Source organism: Montipora foliosa, chromosome 2, assembly GCF_036669935.1.
Source record: "Montipora foliosa isolate CH-2021 chromosome 2, ASM3666993v2, whole genome shotgun sequence".
Taxonomy (NCBI): domain Eukaryota; kingdom Metazoa; phylum Cnidaria; class Anthozoa; order Scleractinia; family Acroporidae; genus Montipora; species Montipora foliosa.
Window position 1 is genome coordinate 26,160,059 of NC_090870.1, and position 20,000 is coordinate 26,180,058.

General features: G+C 40.1%; 2 protein-coding genes and 1 pseudogene across 2 annotated transcripts in view; 1 reads left to right on the plus strand and 2 right to left on the minus strand.

Annotated features, from left to right (window-relative positions):
* LOC137992744 (uncharacterized) overlaps positions 1-20,000 on the plus strand; it is a 67,660-nt gene that overhangs the window by 29,120 nt on the left and 18,540 nt on the right. Inside the window, exons 10-14 of the mRNA XM_068838242.1 lie at positions 3,769-3,927; positions 4,544-4,706; positions 6,503-6,711; positions 17,839-18,058; positions 18,448-18,695. Coding sequence (XP_068694343.1) covers positions 3,769-3,927; positions 4,544-4,706; positions 6,503-6,711; positions 17,839-18,058; positions 18,448-18,695 — 999 coding nt within the window. The remainder of the gene's footprint in view (positions 1-3,768; positions 3,928-4,543; positions 4,707-6,502; positions 6,712-17,838; positions 18,059-18,447; positions 18,696-20,000) is intronic.
* LOC137992747 (uncharacterized) lies at positions 12,513-13,279 on the minus strand (annotated as a pseudogene).
* Positions 13,962-15,164, minus strand: LOC137987111 (uncharacterized). Its single transcript, XM_068833683.1, has one exon. The coding sequence runs from the start codon at positions 15,162-15,164 to the stop codon at positions 13,962-13,964; it is 1,203 nt and encodes a 400-aa protein (XP_068689784.1).

Genomic DNA, 20,000 nt, shown 5'->3' on the forward strand with positions numbered 1-20,000 from the left:
TTACAAACAGAGACGCTTCTGGACTCGACCTGCCAAAACGAGTGCGTGGTGGGACAACTTTGTTAACGAAGTTGCTGTCGCCTGAAAATTTTCGAATGTCTGCTGACTGTACTGAATGTCTGCTTACTGTACATGTGAGCATGCGCAAAACGATATTAAGCAATTGTGCCACCGATAAAACGCTGTAGTGTGGCCGCAGAACATTTTATCCGTTTTCATGTGTGGACGGAAAACATTTGTTCCGTTTTTGCACCTTAAGTTGCGTTTTCAAAGTTATCCGGCATAGTGTGGACGAGGCCTTAATCTGGACAGCTTTTATGTTACATCATTGGCCTCTGTCGTGCATAAAGCTCTCACATCTGAACTTCGGTCTGTGTCATCGTTTTGCCCGATTTCGCCTGCATAGTAGAGTTTTAGAGGAATTGTTATCAGAATTGCGAAGAACACCTTTTTTTCAAATGTGCTGCTATTTTGCATTAACATAGTGATCCAGCTTTCGATGATAAACGTGAGTGGACCAGGTGTTGTTTTGCTTTCTCGTATCGTGCATGACTTTCCTATGCGTCGCTTTCTTTCCAGTATGTGAAAGTTCTGTGAATTTTGACAGATTTTAAGTTACATCGTCCACTTTTTTCTTGCAGAAAATTCTGACAACGATATCTGAACTTCGAGGTTCGTATTTCATCGCTTGGTGCCCGTTACGCGTCCTTCGGGTTGAAGCTAGAATCATAAGAACAACTGTGATGAAATTGTCGTTGCTCAAACTTGAAGTTATAGGATAGTTAGAAAAACTACGATTTAACTATTAAACGCTTTATTTTCAAATGTGCTGCGATTCATGCAATCGAAGCTGACTTCATTTAAGCTTGCCATGCGATTCAAGCCCATAGCCCTGATTATCCCTGATTATAGTTCCTGAGACATTTGTTGATGAGTACCAGGACAGATTTTAAGTTACAATTTCATTTCTTTCTGCTTACAATTTAGACTATATCTGATGCGGATCTTTCGATTTTCGCGATCTGATGCGAGGAGAGTTTGTAGTGACTTGCTTTCTCATTTTCATGAATTTCAGATCAGTGGCAGCTCATCTGCCAGAGTTTTGTATTATCTTTCCGATTACGTTTCCTCCACTTCGTCACGGTCTGGATAGGGTGATCTGGGTTAAATGTCGGCTTATCGACCATACTTCTATTCCCTCAACAAAGTAAAATATGTCCCACTGACTTCAATACGATCTTTCTGCGGTTATCAATGATAAATGTTGTCACTATCAACGAAATGTACCGCAGCATTACTATCTATTAGATACACTAGTTTTTACTTGCGACCACGTCCTTTCATGGGACTATTTATGTTGTATTGTTTCCCCAGAAACAATGCATAGTTATCTTGACCACAACTTATGTTTTTTAATCAAACAGATCGCACTTACTTATGATTTAGAGTCTACTCAATGGCAAAGTATACATTTGCAATAAATGACATGAAATGTATTAAGGCCATCTCAAGAAGTACAGGCTCGTATCCTCGAACTTTTGTTTTCTTTCTTTTTTCGAGTGGGGTCCAGATGGGGGTCCACACTTTGTACCGTCCCTGCTCAAGACCTATTAAAATCTCCCTTCAATTCCACGCACGAATCGTTGTTAAATTACCGCGAGCATACTTGAAGATCTCCCCCTCAACATCATTTACTAAGTTTAGGAATAAACGTTGGAAGAAGAAAGTAGCTGTTTCCTTTCAGTGACTTAAAATGATTTTTCTAAATTCATTAATACTTTACACTCATTGACTTCCCGAAGATTGTAAATTTCTCTTGTTGGTACATGTTAAAGTGAGCAAAAGAAGCAAACACTCGTGTATTTTTGTTATTCCGTTACATTGTTTGAAATTTTATCAAAAAAGGGAATCGGATCTTAGAAATATATATTTTAAAAAAAATAATTTAAAAGTATATTCTTTTGCATAACCTCTTGATGCAGTTGTGATTTCGTGATTGTTCTTCTAATCTTACTGCTTAATTCTTCACGCTTTTCTGATTCTTTTTTTTTCTTTTTTCTCCCCCTTTTTTCAACCTTGTCAATGCCTCTTCAATGTTTTTTTTATTTTGTGGTTTAAATGAGCTACTAATTCTTGACGTATTTTATTATAAGGAAAATTATTTCTTTCAATTACTTTCTAATTTTTTTTTCTGAGTATAAAATGCCTTTCAGAGAAGATTTTATAGAGAAGTACATGTTTATAACAACTACCAGAAACCCATAAGGGTTGAAACGTGTAACGCACGTTCACAGCTTCCGAATATTCAGTGCAAACTGGTTGGTTGAATGTTTCAATGCTAAGTACCATATTTGGAAACCCCTCGCTCTTGTTGTTCAAAATATGGTAATTAGCAAGTTGAATATTCAGAAGCTTGTTTCCCAGCACACAAGGGGCCGTTACACGTTTCAACCCTTATGGGTTTCAGCAACTACCTCAAGATAATTTTTCAAAAAAAAAAAAAATTTTTGTTTTTTTTTTTTATTATCGCTACTAATTCTTGACATCTTTTATTATAAGGAAAACTATTTCTTTCAGTCACTTTGAATTTTGTCGTTCAGAGCAGATTTTATAGAGAAGTACATGTAGACAACAATTACCGAATTTTTCAAACAAATAAAAAAATAACAATTATTGGTTTTTTTATTATCGCTTAATTTAAAGAAATAAGCCCACAAATGAGGACTGCAGACTGCTTTTAAAGCAGATTCATAAAATAGGAGATAAGGATATTATAATTTAATGTACTGAGATTTTTAGGCGACAAAAGTTGTGAATGAGGATTCTGACTGTAGGAAAGCCAACAAGATTTTTGCAGGGTTGCACTTTTTCAGTATATTGAAAAATTTTTCACTTCATAAAAAATTGAGCATTAAGTAGTCCTTACCTATACTTTATTTTTTAAAGTGTATTCTGAGATAACATAAACATAAAACAAAACAAACAAACAAACAAATAATGAAATAAATTTGAAATGCAAAAAAAGGTGCCACACATAACATTCTTAATAACGGTTACAAGCACGCGCACACAGCTAAAATGTCTTGGCCTAAGATGAGGTAAATTGATTCACATGAACTGTTTTAAGGCAAATGACTGTTAATGAGAATTGCAATCATTTGCGTAACATGCTAGTCTGCAGAACCTGAGGGCTTTGTCTTGATTTACGTATTCACTAACTTTCAGGGTCTTATATAACCGAGAAAACTGCTGCTCTTGCCCTGACAACTACTAATAGATCTGCAATTTTCTAGTCTTCTCAGATGAGGACGATAAGCCATTATAGACGCCTTCATGCTCCCAACCTTTGCTCTTGTATATCACAGTAGGATTTTTAAATAACCCACACACTGTCTGCAAAAAGTGCAGCATGGAGTTCACGTTGTTTTGGCCTGTGTTAAAACTTTACCCATCATGATTTAAAACATTTTGAAAACAGCACAGGATGAGATAGCAATCTGGAAAAAAAGTATTTTGCTAGCTACTGTGGAATTACATGTAACTGAGTGTTTTTGCATGTTTTCTCGCAAAACATATTCTGTTGTAAAATGACGGAAAAGCAAAGTGAAGTGAATAGGATTCATAAGCCTTGAGATCACTTTTTAGTGAGACTTTTAAGGGAAATAGCAATCAATATGCCTTTTGCTCATTGGCGGGTTTTGGCAGAATGGGTACATCCAAATGTTGGCAATTTGACTGATGATGTATGTCGTTTGGCTTTGCTTACAGGAAGGAGGAAAAGTAAAGCGTGACCAAAAATATTCAAACAGTATTCATTGCTACATTGATGATTTTAATATGCCTGGAAATACTAACCTCAGATTGGATAAAGAAGATGACACCCAAGCAGGGTACCGGTTAAGATCAATCGAAAGTTATGAACTAGAGGTACATGTCTCTTGTCAGGACTCGTACATATTCGTTTGAAGACTCGTACATATTCGTTTGAAATCCCCCCAACTAAGTAAAGCAATCATCATCCTGACCATCCTCGCCGTCGCCATCATCATCATTCATTTCAGGTAATCAGTCATTCATCCCCGTCTTATCCTCCTTTGTTATGACAATGCATTCTGCCGTCACTTTTCCTCTAGACCCTCGTTTTACTCTTTCCTTTGTTACAAGCCCGGTTCCTGGAAGTCAGGCTGGCGTAATCGTCATCATCTGCTCCTCCCACCTCAGTCTGAGTTTCGGTTGATCTCAACCTGACTCAGGGTTTTTCTCCTGGTACTTTGATTTTGCTGCCTCATCAAATTGCCTCCGAACAAAATATTACAATGTACATCTGGCTGTGGTGCTGTACTGTGGGATCAAAGCTGCCAAAGCGACTTGTATACACTTTCTCACATTTCTTGTCGAGATGTGCCCTTCGTAATTTGGTCCCTGAGACTGAAAGTTAGGCTTTTCAATGAATTAATGAATTAATTAATTAATCGATGAATTAAGTAAATGAATGACTGGTTAGTCAGATTCTCTGAAAGTACTTTTTCTTTTGCTTTTTCAGGAATCTCTCAATCCTGGGAATGACCCAGTTTATTTTAAGGACTTAGAGGTAGAAGTGTTACACTCGCTTGAAAGGCTTAAACGTGAAATGGAAACAAAACATCATCTGAAAGCCGATATATGGTGTCACTTTGGAACCATTCTTATTCACCAGCCTGATGAAGGTATAATTTTCACTTTTGCATCAAATAGCTGCAAAGGAGTCTTCAAAAACCATGAAGATAAATGGATGTGACTGAAATATTGTAACAAAGTAAGAGGAAAATGGTGGTCGTATCCAGTTGAAAAGGAACCAATGTTTAACAAGATAAAGTTGGTAATGCTTGCTATTGGGTGCACTCTACATGTACATGTATACCCCAAAATTTTGGTTGGAATTTCCAAAATTTTCAGATGTCAGATGCTTGGAATGGATTATTTCTGCTTTTATATATTTCCCCGTTTCTGATTGGTTAAAACCACATGCATAATTCACCATAACCAGCTGCTGTTCACCAAATTTGGAAAGAAACTTCGTCATCTTGAATCAATGACGTCAAAAGTGCAGCCCGCTGCAGATTATTGAACCGATGACGTCAAAATGACGTTAAAAGTGCAGCCCGCTGCAAATTCTTGAACCGTTGACCGAAAAAAGTTGGGGACGAGATTGTGTTACTTTTGTTGAGCAGGAAAATGGCTGTGAGTAGGTTTAGAAGTTTGAGCGAAGAAAATATTTTGAATGAATAATAAAGCAATGATTGGAGGATGTTATCCACCTCGGCCTTTGGTCTTGGTGGATAACACCCTCCTCGACCTGTAGAATTCTTCATATCCTACTCAGCCTCATTCAATAATTGCTATATATATATATATTTTTTTTTTTCTTGAATTAACAAGGCTGCCACATCACGACAACCCCGCTGGAAACAGAGCAATCGGTGATGTGATTGGTTAGCCGCGGGGTTCCCCGGCGTTTAACATTCAGGAACAGGACGTACATCGGATCATCCGAGGATGATTCACAGGCTACCAGCTGATAACAAATTATATAATTGAATTACCAAGGCTGGAAATCCAACGATGTAGTCCCAAGCTAGTAGGATCCGAAGCTGGTAGCCTGTGAATCATCCCCGGATGATCCGATGTACGTCCTGTTCCTGAATGTTAATCGCCGAGGAACCCCGTGGCTAACCAATCACCTCACCGATTGCTCTGTTTCCGGCAGGGTTGTCGTGATGGTGCAGTGGTTAGCACACCCGACCAGGGGGACGCGGGTTCGATTCCCACTCACGACAATATGTTTTTCATTCAATGAATGACCATGGATCTGCTAGTAGTTCGCTGTCGCTATTTGTGCACTCAAATCACTTAACATTTCTAGCAAAGCGTTGTGTATCCTTCGGATCCTACTAGCTTGGGACTACATCGTTGGATTTCCATTTTTTTGCCAACTGCATTGAGCCCCATGCATGGTCTTTCTTGTAGTAGGTCAATCAATGTCTCAACTTCTTCCTCGGACAACCTCCGTGATTCCCCCAGCCTAGCCGCCACAGAGCTCCTTTTCCCTTTTCCCGTTCTATTTGAAGAGACGTTGTGAAGCGTTTATTGTTCAAAGACTTAGAACTTTTCCCACTTGCCATTCTGTTGGTTTTTACCCACGAGGCGACTGGTGAATAAATCATCAACAAGGATGCCAATAGCTGTCACTTTAACAGGCATGCATGCATTCACCAATGTTGAATACCGTGGCCAAATACATTCAATATTATCGTTGACGCCCAAGAATGAAATACAGGAATGAAATGTTGGATGATGATGATGAAAACCATGTTCGATGTTTGATGGGAATCGTCCAACATGGTGCCCAAACAAGTGCAGCATGTTGGATTCAACAATGCTGGATTATATTGAACCAACAAGTTGGATCTGTTTGGCTAGGCCTGTTTGTTTATTTTTCGCTTTTTATTTGTGTGTTTGTTAGACACTGATGATGAGTGGAGTATCGAAAACGCTGTCCACAAGCTCTTCGAGGGAACAAAGTGGAAAACTGTATTTAAAGGAGGGATAAACTTCGATGAAAAATTTGTGGAAGAACACTTGGGGAAAGAGTTGCATCCTGAATATGACGACTATCTATCCAGATATGATTTAGCATTTAAAATGCCATATGGAGGTGAATTAAAATTCAAGGTAAGGCCATGAGCCCATTATACCCAGACCCTTTTACCCAATACTAGGTATGTGACACCGCATTTTCACAGACTTTTATGGAGGTGTTTACCTAAAGAAATAATGAGTATCACACAGGTCACCGTTCTCAACCCTCAGGAACTATTTATTATGTAAGGTTTATGATTGGCTGGAAAGGTCTGTGTGGGTAAGAAAATTGATCTAGAGAATAGTTTGGTCTGTAAAAATGCAGGTTACAACAACAACGACGTTTATTTGTATGTTATTAATTGCTATTTACAATAATTATTTGTCGACCCAAGTATGGCGAAACTAATCGAGCTGAATATATCAAGGTTTTACTCTTCTGGTAATGGACTCCTGGTAAGGCTAATAATAAGTTAGCTCAGGCCAGTTGTCCCTCAACCAATTAATAATAATGGACTGGCGATATCTGTCACTTAGAAACACTGCATCATGTGGGAGACAGGGTGGCCTAAAGCCCCGGCTACACGTTATAAAACATTTGTTGGATCAGCAATGTGAGAGCGTGTACCATGCATGTTTGATGACGTTTGTTCAACATTTTTTGTTGGAATAATGTTTTGATTACGATCAAACATTTTCTCGAACATACAACAAATGTTGAAGCGTGTAGCTGCGCTTTCAACAATATTGTACTGCAAAGACCAATTAGAGTTAAGCGCCCGGTCTCCAATCCGAGAACCATGAGCAATCCAAAATGGCGGAGTTGGAAATTGTGTCCAAAAATGTTATGTATGGCTATCCAACGTTGTTAGAAGCATTCTTATAACAATGTTGGGACGTGTCCTTCTAACAATGTTACAACTTGTATCCGGGGCTTAAGAGTTAACATGCTCGACTTGGGGCTGAGTGTCATCAGCAAAAAGTCTGAACATAAATTTGTTTGAATTAGGAAGTCCATTTAAATATACAACAGAAATAGCAGGGTTCTAAGGGCTGAGCCTTGAGGAAATCTACATATAGGCTTTAGGGAGGCATCATTCAGCATTGAAGTTTTCACCAATAATACAATAAAACAGTATCATAGCTGTGAAACTGCCCTTCCTGCCATTGATTAATGTAAATGGTTGTCCTCTTGCTTCTTGATTTTTTTAGCGGCGTTCAATACTGTTGATCACAGTATTTTGCTTGAAAGATTGATGTCTAAATTTTGAATCTGTGGCACTGCCCTCGAATGGTTAAAATCATATCTTGCTGATCGCTCAAAATATGTATTGACTGAGGAAGAAAAGTAGTCAACTCTTGGTTTAGAGTGTGGTGTCCTTCAAGGTTCCGTTCTTGGTCTGATTGTGTATCTGCTCTATACGTCTCCATTGGCTGATATTTTAAGATTACACAACAAGTCATTTCATCTGTACACTCTGTTTCTCTTCTCCAAATACAGCCCACAAATCTCCAACCCGCTGCTCCACTGTGGAACAGATGTTATTCAACCAACCAAACATGCCAGAAATATAAGTGTAATCTTTGATAACACGATGTTCATGACTCCGCACGTGAACTCGCTTTGCAAATCTGCTTTCTATCATCTGTTTGGTGTCCCTAAATACAGTGGAACCCCGCCTTACGACCTCCTCGTTAATACGACAACCCTTTTATCACGACCACATTATTGTTGCCCGAACAAAATTTCACTTCTTTTCTTATCTGAAGGCTCAGTCTCCAGCCGTGGGTGTCTCGATATGCCCCCGACCTACGGCTGGAGACTGAGCCTATCTTATCTGGAAACCTTATTAATCCGACCACTCCGACTACCAACGACCACTTTTTGAAGTCCACAGTCGTTATTTTCTTTATAAAATTACCTCGTTAATCCGACCACTTTACTGAAATGCTTGGTAAGGCTGCTGAATATTACAAACACCATCTCAGAAACAATAACGCACTATAATTTAATCAATTATTTCTAAGCAAAGGTATTTATGGTAAGCATGTTTAATTGATAAACCATATCTTTTATTGACAAAATTCCAGCGAGAGGCGAATTTTCTACGATTTTTTCAATCCTACTTTTATTTGGTACACCCCTTCCGCTGGCCAGGACCTCACGGGCTCGCTGTGACGTAGATAAGGAATACTTGTTGGCGTGGGTCTTATCTTTTCTTACTAATCAAAGCCAAGGTATCGCTCAGCGATCGTTTTTGGTATTTTTCATTAAAGAAAAAAAATCAATCATGCCTATATTTATCATCAAGGAAAGTGCCTCTGAATCTGGAAGTGAATAAACTCAGTGGCGATTTTAAAAAAAGAATTTGAGGCGAGTAGTTGCCGGTCTCGACGAGTCAGCCAGCGCTAGCACTGAAACCCAGAACTACACGGAACCCTACGTGGAAGAACCATTAGCAGACGAGGAATGGCTACAAAATTACAGAAAAGAACTAGAGGATAAGGAAGGTCTCGCGAGGGAATTATAGTCAACGCTTATGTCTGTTCCTGTAGCGAATCTCATCCGCCTTCAACGATCTTTTCGTTTTGCTGTCCATACAAAACTGAAAGTCATACTCTTTGAAGTGATTCTAGCACAGTGAAGAAGTTTTACCGGGCTTCTTTTTACCAAGACAAAATCTGCAGCCATTTTTCCTTCTTTTTTGAGGTATCCGTTTTGCGAGTCGAAGGATTCCTACGTATACTTATTCTTTTTTTAGTATCAGCTGTGTTGTTACATCGAGTGGTTACGCATCTTTTTGGCATTTTCAAGGGAATTATTCCTTACTACATTGTTTATATCGCTATTCCTTTTTCACTTGAAGTCACGTGTTCCTTAATCTACGTCACAGCAGTATTGTGACCGGGAAGAATCGATAGAAGATTAAGGCGAATGGTGAGCCAAAATGGCGGCAAATTTGAACGTTTTCTAATTTCATTTTCAAATCGCGTTTTGGGTAAATCGCAATTTTTTTTTCCCGAAACATCTATGAGATATGTGTAGATTCAGATGACTAAGTGAGAAAAATTAGGTTATGGGCACTTTAAGCAACGTCGAAGCCAATCGAAGACTTCTTCCAAGCCATTTGAACTTTCTAATTCTGAAGTAGTACGTGTAAAGAAAGTGCTGTAAGCTACACTAGAAAACGCCTCTTTGAGTTACTGTTCTCTACTGTATTTCACTAGAAGCCTTCAACTTTCAAGAAACTGTAAGACGTCAGTGTTGTGTCTCTCGTTTCTCGGATTACGTTCAATAAACTAAGGTAACAAGGTTGTAAATAACTTTACAAAAGGTTGATTTAATGCAGAATTAAAGTGCACCTAACCCCCCAAATTCTAGTTAGAGTAGATGATTTACCATATTTTTAATAGTACATTGGTGAAAAAATTATTAGCTTTGCTCAAATCTAGTATCTTTTATGGCCCCTCAAAGTTTGAAAAATCGCACCTAAATGGCTTTCATCTTGGTTCAAGTCCGAGTAACGGGAGGATTGGGGCTAGTGGTTGCTATGACGTAGAAAGGAGAACGAGTGTGTTGACGTAGTTCACATAGTTCGCATATGGTCCACTGTTGTAGTCCAGAAAATGCCAAAGAGATGTATTGCTGCTGGTTGTAGTAACGTGAGAAATTTAAAAGAAGGTATTTCTCTTCATAAGTTGCCATTCTACAACGACGATCGTACAGAAGCCAAGAAAAGAAGGAAGAAATGGGTCGATTTTGTTCGATTGAAGCGATCGAAATGGCAACCATCGCAATCTTCAGTGCTATGTTCCGAACATTTAAAGCGTGAAGATTTGGGCGATGAACAAAACGTCGACATTTCCAAGAGATGGCTTAGGACGGACGACTTTCGAGTGTGTGTTTTTCATTCAGTGCTTTTAAAAAAAGAAGAATTCCAAAAGCTAACAGATGAATGCTGTAGAAATAGTAAACAACACCGGGAAACACTCTCACGCGGTTCTCCTTTCTACGTCACAGCTCGACTTGCCCCAGGTCGCGGACTTGAACCAAATGTTTCTCAACTTCTACTAGACGTAGAAAATCGAGAATTCACCCAAATCGAAAAATTCTTTCACCAATTAACTTCACTCAGTATGGAGATTTATTCAAGCTACAATTATATTTTGGGGTTAGGTGCACTTTAAAGGACTGGCACAGTATTCATTTTGTTGCACCGTAATTGGACCCTGCATCGTTAATAAGTCCGCCATTTTAGTTTTTTCATGCTGCTTGCTGAGAGCCCATGTTATTATGGTCAGCTGGAGCTAACATATCAGCCTATAATTCATATATTAACGCGTGAAAGTCCTGAAGAAACAAAAACATTGGTCGCGCACACGAACAGATTGAACATTGGCCGAAGTTCAGTGCCAGTGAAGGAACGAATTTGGAATTCAAGTCCTTGTGAAAGCTTAAAAGGTAGAGTTACCTACAAGAAAAGAGCTAATGCGTGAGAAATACTCGTGTCGGCGTGAGGGCGTGAGTTTACATCGAAATGCGTACTTCATAGCACTATCCACATGTATTCAATGCGTACCTACTTTAAAATTGGGGTTACTCGTGCAATTTTGAAAATATTAGAACACTTGCAGCCAAGATAGAGTAATTGTAAATTTTTGTAAAAGAAAATGCTTAAGGACCAGCAGGCAAGTTTGTAAACTTGTTATGCATATTTATGCAGTATGTACTTTCATCCAATCCTGCAACTTAAAAACTAGGAGTTCAGACAGTACAGACATAATAAAAGAAGGGGAAAAAATTATGAACTGCAAGGGGCTTATGGTTGGACCATCTTTCAAGTTACTAGCTGTCAAGCCAGGGCCCACATTCTGCACACTCAAAGTATGTGTTCAAATTATTGCTCAGCAATGTCTACGGTAAAGTGAAAGTCTCAATCCTAGTTGGGTGCGACTGGCCTTTAGTTTTTCTCTGAATAAGAGTTCGTATTGGTTTCCAGATAGATTTTACGTGTAATTACCCTTGTATCTTGGAAATAGGGATTGAAAATATTCGTTCTTATTTTTAGCAAAGTAGTGCTGGTTGACTGATCGCCTTTATAGGAATCCATGGTTCGTCCGGTTGTGTTTGTTTGCCCCGTGAATCCAACTTTCTTGAAGGATGTTTATTGAGTATAGAAAAAATGGCATCAACTGCAGCACGAGGTTTCTCATTGTGTGTTTTAAAAACAGCAAAGCTGAGAATGATAACTATTAGTGAGCTAGCTTGAAGGGTATTTAAGAACATCAAGATTTCAAATGTTACAGTATCATTTTGTTTTATGAAGACTGAGTAGGTGCTAATGAGGAGAGATCTATCCCAAAGTAGTTCAGATGTTACAAAGCCAGAAAAGCAGGAACAGTTTCATTCTTAAGCATAAAATTAAAGAGAAGAAAATCACAAAAACTGAGTCAGTAAGGCACTTTAAAAAATTATGGATATGGAATAAAGGTGTTCAAATTGCTTGAATCATGTTAAAGAAGTCATGTTTAACTAATCATCCTGAGAACCGCTGTACAGTTTGTGTTGCGTGAAGGTCTTGACAACAATCTTTCCCAAATAGGCGAGGTAAAGGCAAACAATGCCAAATGTAAAGAAAACAAAAAAACGTTTGAACCTCAATAGTGATCATGGATAACTGGATAGATAGAGAGGTAGTTTATTAAAAACTGCATCGCAGCCAAAGGCTGAATTACGCAATTATTTACAAATGCTTTACAATACTTAAAAAATTACAAATGAATCCTAGATAATAAGTCAAAAACTGATTATGAAGACAATATTAAAAATTCCATATAAAGTATTTATGTTAAAATATGTTAACTTATAAAGTATGTATATATGTGGGATAAAACTACAGCCTGGACTGTTTGGACATCGCATATATAAAAGTGTTTCTTGTTCTGTTCGTACAAAGCTTCGGCATATTAAAATGGCGCGGTCGTCTCAGGTTATAGCGTGAGTTGTCATAGTCTGGTGGAAGGAGCGCTTTCAATTTATGGTTTGGATCGCTGACAATGTTATCAAAAAGCTTGCTGCATAGTACGTAATGATGCTCCAAAATGGGCGTTACCCCCACCTCTATTGCCGAGTTGCACTTTCCTGAGGTTATTATTGATATTGCTCTTTTCTCGCGCCTTACCAGCTCGTTCTTTAAGTACTGGGGGAGACCGTTGAAAAAGACAGGTGCTGCATAATCTATAACAGATCTCGCGCACGAGACATAGAACATTGCTAGATCTTGTTTCGGAACTCCCGCTCTTTTTAACTGAGTTAGGAAATAGAGTCTCTTGCTAGCCTTTTTGTTATCTCAGTTACATGGTCGTTCCATGTTAGATCGTTCGCTATTGTAAGGCCTAGTAGCTTTGTACTAGTCACTAACTCTACCTCCTTCCCTTCTATGATGACGGGATCAAAGGCTCTTTGCTCTTTAGCAAAGGAGATCCTCAGTTCTTTACACTTATCGGCGTTTAATTGAACCCTGTTCTCGCGAGACCACTCTATTACTCTGTTAGCTATTGCTTGCACGTGACTTACTCCGCCCTTTACTACTACCTCAGACGTCGTGGTGTTGTCCACATATTTCTATTGCTGCGCGTTCGTATCAAGGTCGTTAATCATTAGGACGAACAACTACGGGCCTAGTTTGGTACCATGTGGTACACCGGCGGGGACTGGGCCCCATTCAGAAAAACACTCTGATGTAAATTTAATCCGCTGGGATCTGTCCGATGAAAAATCTATAATCCGGTTGATGATGCTAGCTGGTAATTTACACTGGTTACGCAACTTTCTAACGAGTATGCTATGATCTATCAAATCAAACGCTTTACGGTAGTCCAATAACAATGTTCTTACGGTGGCTCCGTTTCCGTCCGTAAGGACCAGCTGTGCAGCATGCTGATTAGCGCCATTGTGGTTGAAGAATTTGGGATGGCTCCGAACTGGTTGTGATCAAGGACGCTCATGACCACAGGTTTCACGAAACCATCCACGACGAACTCCTCCGCCACTTTAGAAATACAGGGCGTCAGGGATATCGGTGTCAATTCCTTTTTGATGTCGACCACTGGTTTTTCTTTGGGAAGGGGGGTCACGTCAGCCATTTTCCAGATGGTAGGAAGACACTGTTCGGCGTAGGAGGCGTTCAGATTTCCGTGATGGGATAGGCCACCAAATCACAGTATTCTTTCAGCAGCCAGTTGGGTGTTCTGTCCGGTCCGCAGGCCTTCGATGGATTGAGGACTTCCAGTGCTCTTTGCACGCGCTGCTCGGTTACCCTTAAGATCTCGGGCGAGTCGGACTAGAGAGGAACCCGCTCAAGAGGAGGTGGTAGTTTATACTCACCGAGCGATTTGAGGAGAGCGGAATCGATGGCATTGGCTTGCTCTTTGAAAGGCAGTTCTGGTAATCCTTCGATGTTAAGCTGGCTAGCCAAATCGCTGTGGGAGGTCTTAAGGCCGCACAGGCGTTTTGTTTCATCCCACCACCTTTTCGAGTTTTCTCCTTTTAGGTGCTGGATCTTCGACTCATAGTATTTCCCTCTGCAGGTTTTCCTCTCTCGGTTGACAAGGTTTCGAAAATATTTAAAATGAGCTGAGTCAGGGCCATATGCGCTGAAGATCTTTTGTCTCTTCATAATAAGAGATTTCAAACTCTCGTTCATCCAAGAGACGTCGGCCGTGCAGATCTTGACTGGCTTGACAGGCATGATGGTATCAAGGCCTGAATATATGACGTCCTGGAAAACTTGCCATTGCTCTTCACAGCTCACCAGAGGAGTGAACAACAACGGCCAGTTTATCTGCGTTAGATATCTACCCAACGCCGCCTTGTTGCTTGTTCGCAAGTCACGCCTCATGGTAACCTTTTTGCTGTTAATGTTGCGCTTTCCGTCCATAGGAGTTGCCACAACAACGTTGTGATCGGACAGTCCGAACGGTGAATATGCTTGTGGGGAGCTATAATACTCATGCATGTTGGTGAGTATTAGGTCCAGCGTAGCTTCCTTTCTTGTCGGCACTTTGACTATTTGCCTCAGTCGAAAGTGGTTTAGCAAACCATCGATGTTTAGACGGTTAAAATCCCCGGTTACCAAGAGGCCACAGTTAGGATAACGTGCTTCTGTTAAGGCGAGGGACCGGAATAGATGATCGCGAATTAACGATCCGTCAGCCTTTGGGGGATGGTATATTACACCCGCGATAATACAGGAGAACCCGCGCGGAAGACGATTCGGCCTTAGATAGAGCCACAGAAATTCATGATCTTCACAGCAATTTAGATCTTTTAACTGCTTGTATCTGCAATTTTCTTCCTGGATATAAGCACACACACCCCCATGGTCAATTAGTTTTCTGTCCTTTCGCACCACAGCGAACCCGGGAATTTCTATGACGCCGTCTGACACAGAGTCTTTCAGCCATGTTTCTGTAATAAACGCCAGGTTGGTGTTGTGGCGAAGAATAAACTCGCTGACTTCGTCCATTTTACGAGCTAGAGACATGACATTTGCCAACATAATTTTGGGTACTTTGGGCGCCCATGCAGAATTAGTGACTCGAGTAATATTGGTACTACCGATCACTATGCGATTGTTTGTTCTACTCCTGAAAGAGGTGTCGTTTTGAATATTTAATGACAGCAAGGTTGTATGCAAATCAACTTCTTCCTGAAGTTCTGAGTTCTTGAAGCCATTTAACTGCGAAAGATGCTTACTCTTTTGAACTCTTCTACCCATACAGACCTCACTTGGCTTCTGTTTGCGTTGTCCTCCTCGATGACTCCGGCTTGTTGGTTTCCGTTGCGAAATTCGCAAATTGTTCAGTTTGCGCCATAACTCAAGGCGAAGCGGCTTCTTGGTAATTGAACTTGAAATTGCATTGAGCACAGCCCTTGTGTAATATAACGCCATTAAAGCTTGAAACGATGATTCTAATAAATTCTACGCTGAGTTTTGGACTTATGTACAAAATGTTTAAGTACAGAATACTTCAACATTGCGGAGCTATCATTTGTGCGTGCTGCCTGTTAGGCAGATCTTTCAATTGACTGAAAGTGCCACTACGATGAAAATTTTGCGTGTCCTTTTTTCTTTAGATTTTGAAAATAGACGTACTAAATAGGTATCAAGCCAATTTTTATCTCAAAATTCCCACGGAAAGTATGATTATTGTAACGTAGTTTTTCGGTTTTCGCTGTCCGCCATTACTCGAACGGCAAATGACCGTGAGCGAGGAAAAGGGTTGGGTCTAGCTGGGCTGACGTCATATGCACAACGCTGAAAATAAACGCGGCTAATTTCCCATGCCGTCTATGAGATGTGAGAGATCGCCGAGTTGCTTTTTGCTGATATTATATACATTACTCCTTGATCGACTTGTTCGCTTTGTCAAACGCCCACGAAGCGATGTGCGTATGACGTCACGAGCCAAGTCTTGCGTGAAGACCGCTTACAAAATAATTGCAGGCTTCTCCAATGCCGTCCGAGTAATGGCGGACAGATTTTTAGCGGTTTTTGGCTGGCTATTTCCCGACTTATCTCGCTTCTATCGTTCCAAATTTAAATGCATTGTATTATTTTGAACATATTGACTTAATTGACGTTGAAAAAATTCGAAAAGAAAACCGTCGTAGTGGCACATGAACTCTTGGGAAATAACTCTGTGTCAAATAGAGATTACTCGAAATCATACTAGCTTGTTACACACCAGATTATCTGAAAATTAAACAAATTGGAAGTGACTTACTGCTAGCAGTGGAGAGAGTGAGTGGGTGACTAAAAAATAATTAATGAGAGTGGACGAATGTGTACTTGTTGAGGTATCCCTAAGTAAAAAGTCCTTGACCATATGGATATGGTGGTGGCGAGGGCGACCACTCTTAACTCGTTTTTTGAAAAAAAAAAAAAAACTATTTACCGTTCCATGAGATCGGGAGAATGGCCTGATCATCGTAGGAGAGCTGTTCGTACCCTTAAGGATACGTCAGTCCGGTGGTCGGATCCAGGACCTGTTTCGAATGCACCAAATAGTTATCCTTGTGAGTTTGGCGAGCACGTAGGCCTTGACGTCCCGATGAATGCTGTGGGCCTGCGTGACGCGTGTGCTGGGTGGTCAAGCCAAGGGATGATGGAATTCGTTGAGGGTGTTTTGACGGATGACGTCGTAGTTCAATGGCGCATCCTCGGATTTTGGAAATGACTTTGCCTCGGTGCGTTTTGTACCCGTAATTCTTGGGGCCACCTGAGCAGTATTCAGAGATTTAATCCCTGGCGTAGGGGCAGAGCCGGGCGTGACAGGTGGTGAAGGCGTTGACCTCATTAAAAATAGCGGATTTGATGCAAATGAGCCTGGAACCACCATTTTGTTTTGGCGGGCCAAAAATTATATGCAAATGATATGCAGCCGTATATGAGCGAGATTTACTACTCAAAAATTCGGGAAAGCTAGGTAAGTCAGGTGTATGAGCGAATTATGAAAAGTCTGTCTGTTGTAATGATATGATAACGGCTGTTGAAAGCACTTTATTTCTATTATTTTAAGTAAGCAAATGCTCTAAACAAACTAATTAGTGAATTTTGCATAAATGAGGAATAAGCATCCTTTAGGCCCTGTTTCAATTTAGATGCGTTACCATGGTAACAGCCTACAGAGCACATTAACTGTCAAAAATAGAAACCTTCATGGTTGCACTTATCAGTGACCGAGTTTGAGCTAACAGGAAAAAAAACTGCTTAAATATCACAGAACTGGAAGTATAAGTGATTAACTTGAAACTGTGTTCGGTCACCTTAAGGATAACGGCTTTTGCCATTTGACTGAAAATCTTGTCTTGTCTTGTCTTGTTTACTAGAAAATGCAGTGGCGGTAGGGTTTTCCTTATATGTGTTCAGTTTGTAACTGAGTTATATCTCTTGTCGTATTATTGGAATACCATCAGAGATGAGAACCATTCAGTTAAGAGAATAAACAGTATTTCCCTTTATGATTCCTTAAAACGAAGTGCTCCAACTTTTGCTTTGTGAATAATGACAACATAACTACAAGAAAGTACATCGCAAAACAAGCCCTGTTTACGGCCTCGTGGCTTGAAGGGAGCTTTCTCTGGTCTATTGTTACGTTGAAGCCAAGTGTACTGAAAACGAACCCTGTAGATTGGACTAGTCCTTTCTCTTTCAGGTATGGGTCACAAAAAAGAATGTTGGAGAAAAGTGGGAGGGTATACCAATCCCTTATACTGAGGTAAAGAACATTTTGGATGAGGTGGACTTTCATGACCCATTTACGAGTTATCGATGCCGTGGATGGTTAATTTTCCGACCTGAAAAATATCTGCGGGCAAACGTCTTATTTCCTGGCTGCAAATTTGATTGCAGACTCACTATGCGTGTGCTAGCAGGTAGGTTAACTATAATCATGAATCTTTCTAATGTGCGTACACAACTGTCAAGCGTCGGCAGTATAGGCATGCAAAAAACATTAGTGTGGACATCAATAAAAGCGTTGTTTTTAAAGCCTTCGGCATTATCGATCCCTGCACCAAATGGCAAGAAGTGTCAGATTAATACCTTTCTGGGAGGTGAAAAAGGCGGCGTTTCCAGCCATACGCGAAGATTAGAGAAACCAAGAGACAGATTTGAAAGAAAGTCGAGTGAAATTGTTGGAGGCTGAGCAAATGCTCGTCCTCTGTTATCGATAGGGAAAGCAGAAATCTTTCACTTTTTCTGTTTCAGTGCTGATGATGTGTTCACCCTGGGTTACACAGTTGATTCTCTCCCTTTATTTTAGACAATGCTCGTGATATGGACTTGGTGCCCAAAGAAGACACAAGAAACGCTTTGCTGAGTTATCTCTCCAAAGTGACATTTTCAGATGAAGATGACTTTGGACTTCGTCTTCCAGATGAGAAATTTGTACCAGATGGATTTAAGCTGTCCTTTATGCGCTGTTCAAAGCGAGCTAAGTATCGTTTCTCGGAAGACTTCTCAATTGTTCTCTCTAAGGAGACTATACCCAGTGGAAGTGGCGTCAAAAAGGTGTGACTGCGACCACCTTCTTCTAACCTTGATTTCTTGGTTTATATCTAGAGTTTCATTGTAACCTGTGCGCTTCATTATCTTTTAACCCAGGGGATGAGGGGTGGGGGCTTGGGTTAAGGGTAATGAATTCAAATTGGCGGAATTTAAAAAAAGAGAGAATTGCCGTTCAAAACACAAAATACGTAACCTTTGTCATGGGAGACTGTTTTAGTCCATAAATATAAGAATCTGAAAAAAAAAACATTAACAAATATTTACTCAATAGAGTGTACGTTCTCATGTGGCGTCACGGAGGCCAAGTTGGTATCTCTAAACAATGGAATGATGGCCATGATGGTGTTCCCAACTAATCCTCCAGGAATTGAGCTCTATTATCATGCAAACGTTTCCTTTTGTTTCGGTGGAAAAACAAGGTTACTGATCGCATGAGTGAAAACACTCTATAAACCGCTTTTCTCAGGGGTTTTTCAGGGTCAATGAAACAAATTAGTGAAATTATAACACAGCACTTTTTATAAGAGTCTCACTTGTCGGGAGGGAGACCAGTTGGCTATTCCACTATCGTAGCCGAGAAGTTGAACGGGGTACTACCCACGCTTCCGGCTACCCACGCTTCCGGCTGTACAAAACAGCAGACCATAACACCGTTCGATGTCAGTGACAGTGGTATGTTCTTCCCCCTGCGCAAAAGCCTACATCATTCAATGCAATACAATACAATACAATACAATACAATACAATACAATACAATACACCTTTATTAATTCTCCCCAAGAGGCTTTTCAGAATTCATTTACATCAAGTAAGGAAAGCAATACAACACAATCTAAAATATATCAAGTTGCATTCTTGCTTAACGTATGTAAATTCGAATAAATAGATATCTATCTAGTATACGTTATCTCCAAATCCAACTAATCTCCATGATTTGTTCGCCACATTTCACTTTTCTCGCTCTTCTTGAACTGCGAAAATGATTGCGAGTTCCGTGTAGCAATAGAGAGATTAATTCAAGTTCTAAAAGATCGAAGGTAGAAGCCACGTTTTACTGCGGATAACCTGCAATCACTAGGAATCATGGACATTTCGAGCCCTTTAAGAAAGGTCAGCGGTATATCGTATTACAGAAAATTCAATATGGCGCAAAGTCGAGTCGATCCGAAAAGAAACTGATTTGGTACGCAGTATTTTATAATATAAGCTCGGTGGACGTTCTGTTTGACGGAATTAAAAGAAAAAGACGGTCTTCAAGTTAATCTTTGGGAATTTTTGAAATAGAGCGTATCATCGCAAGTCGGGAGG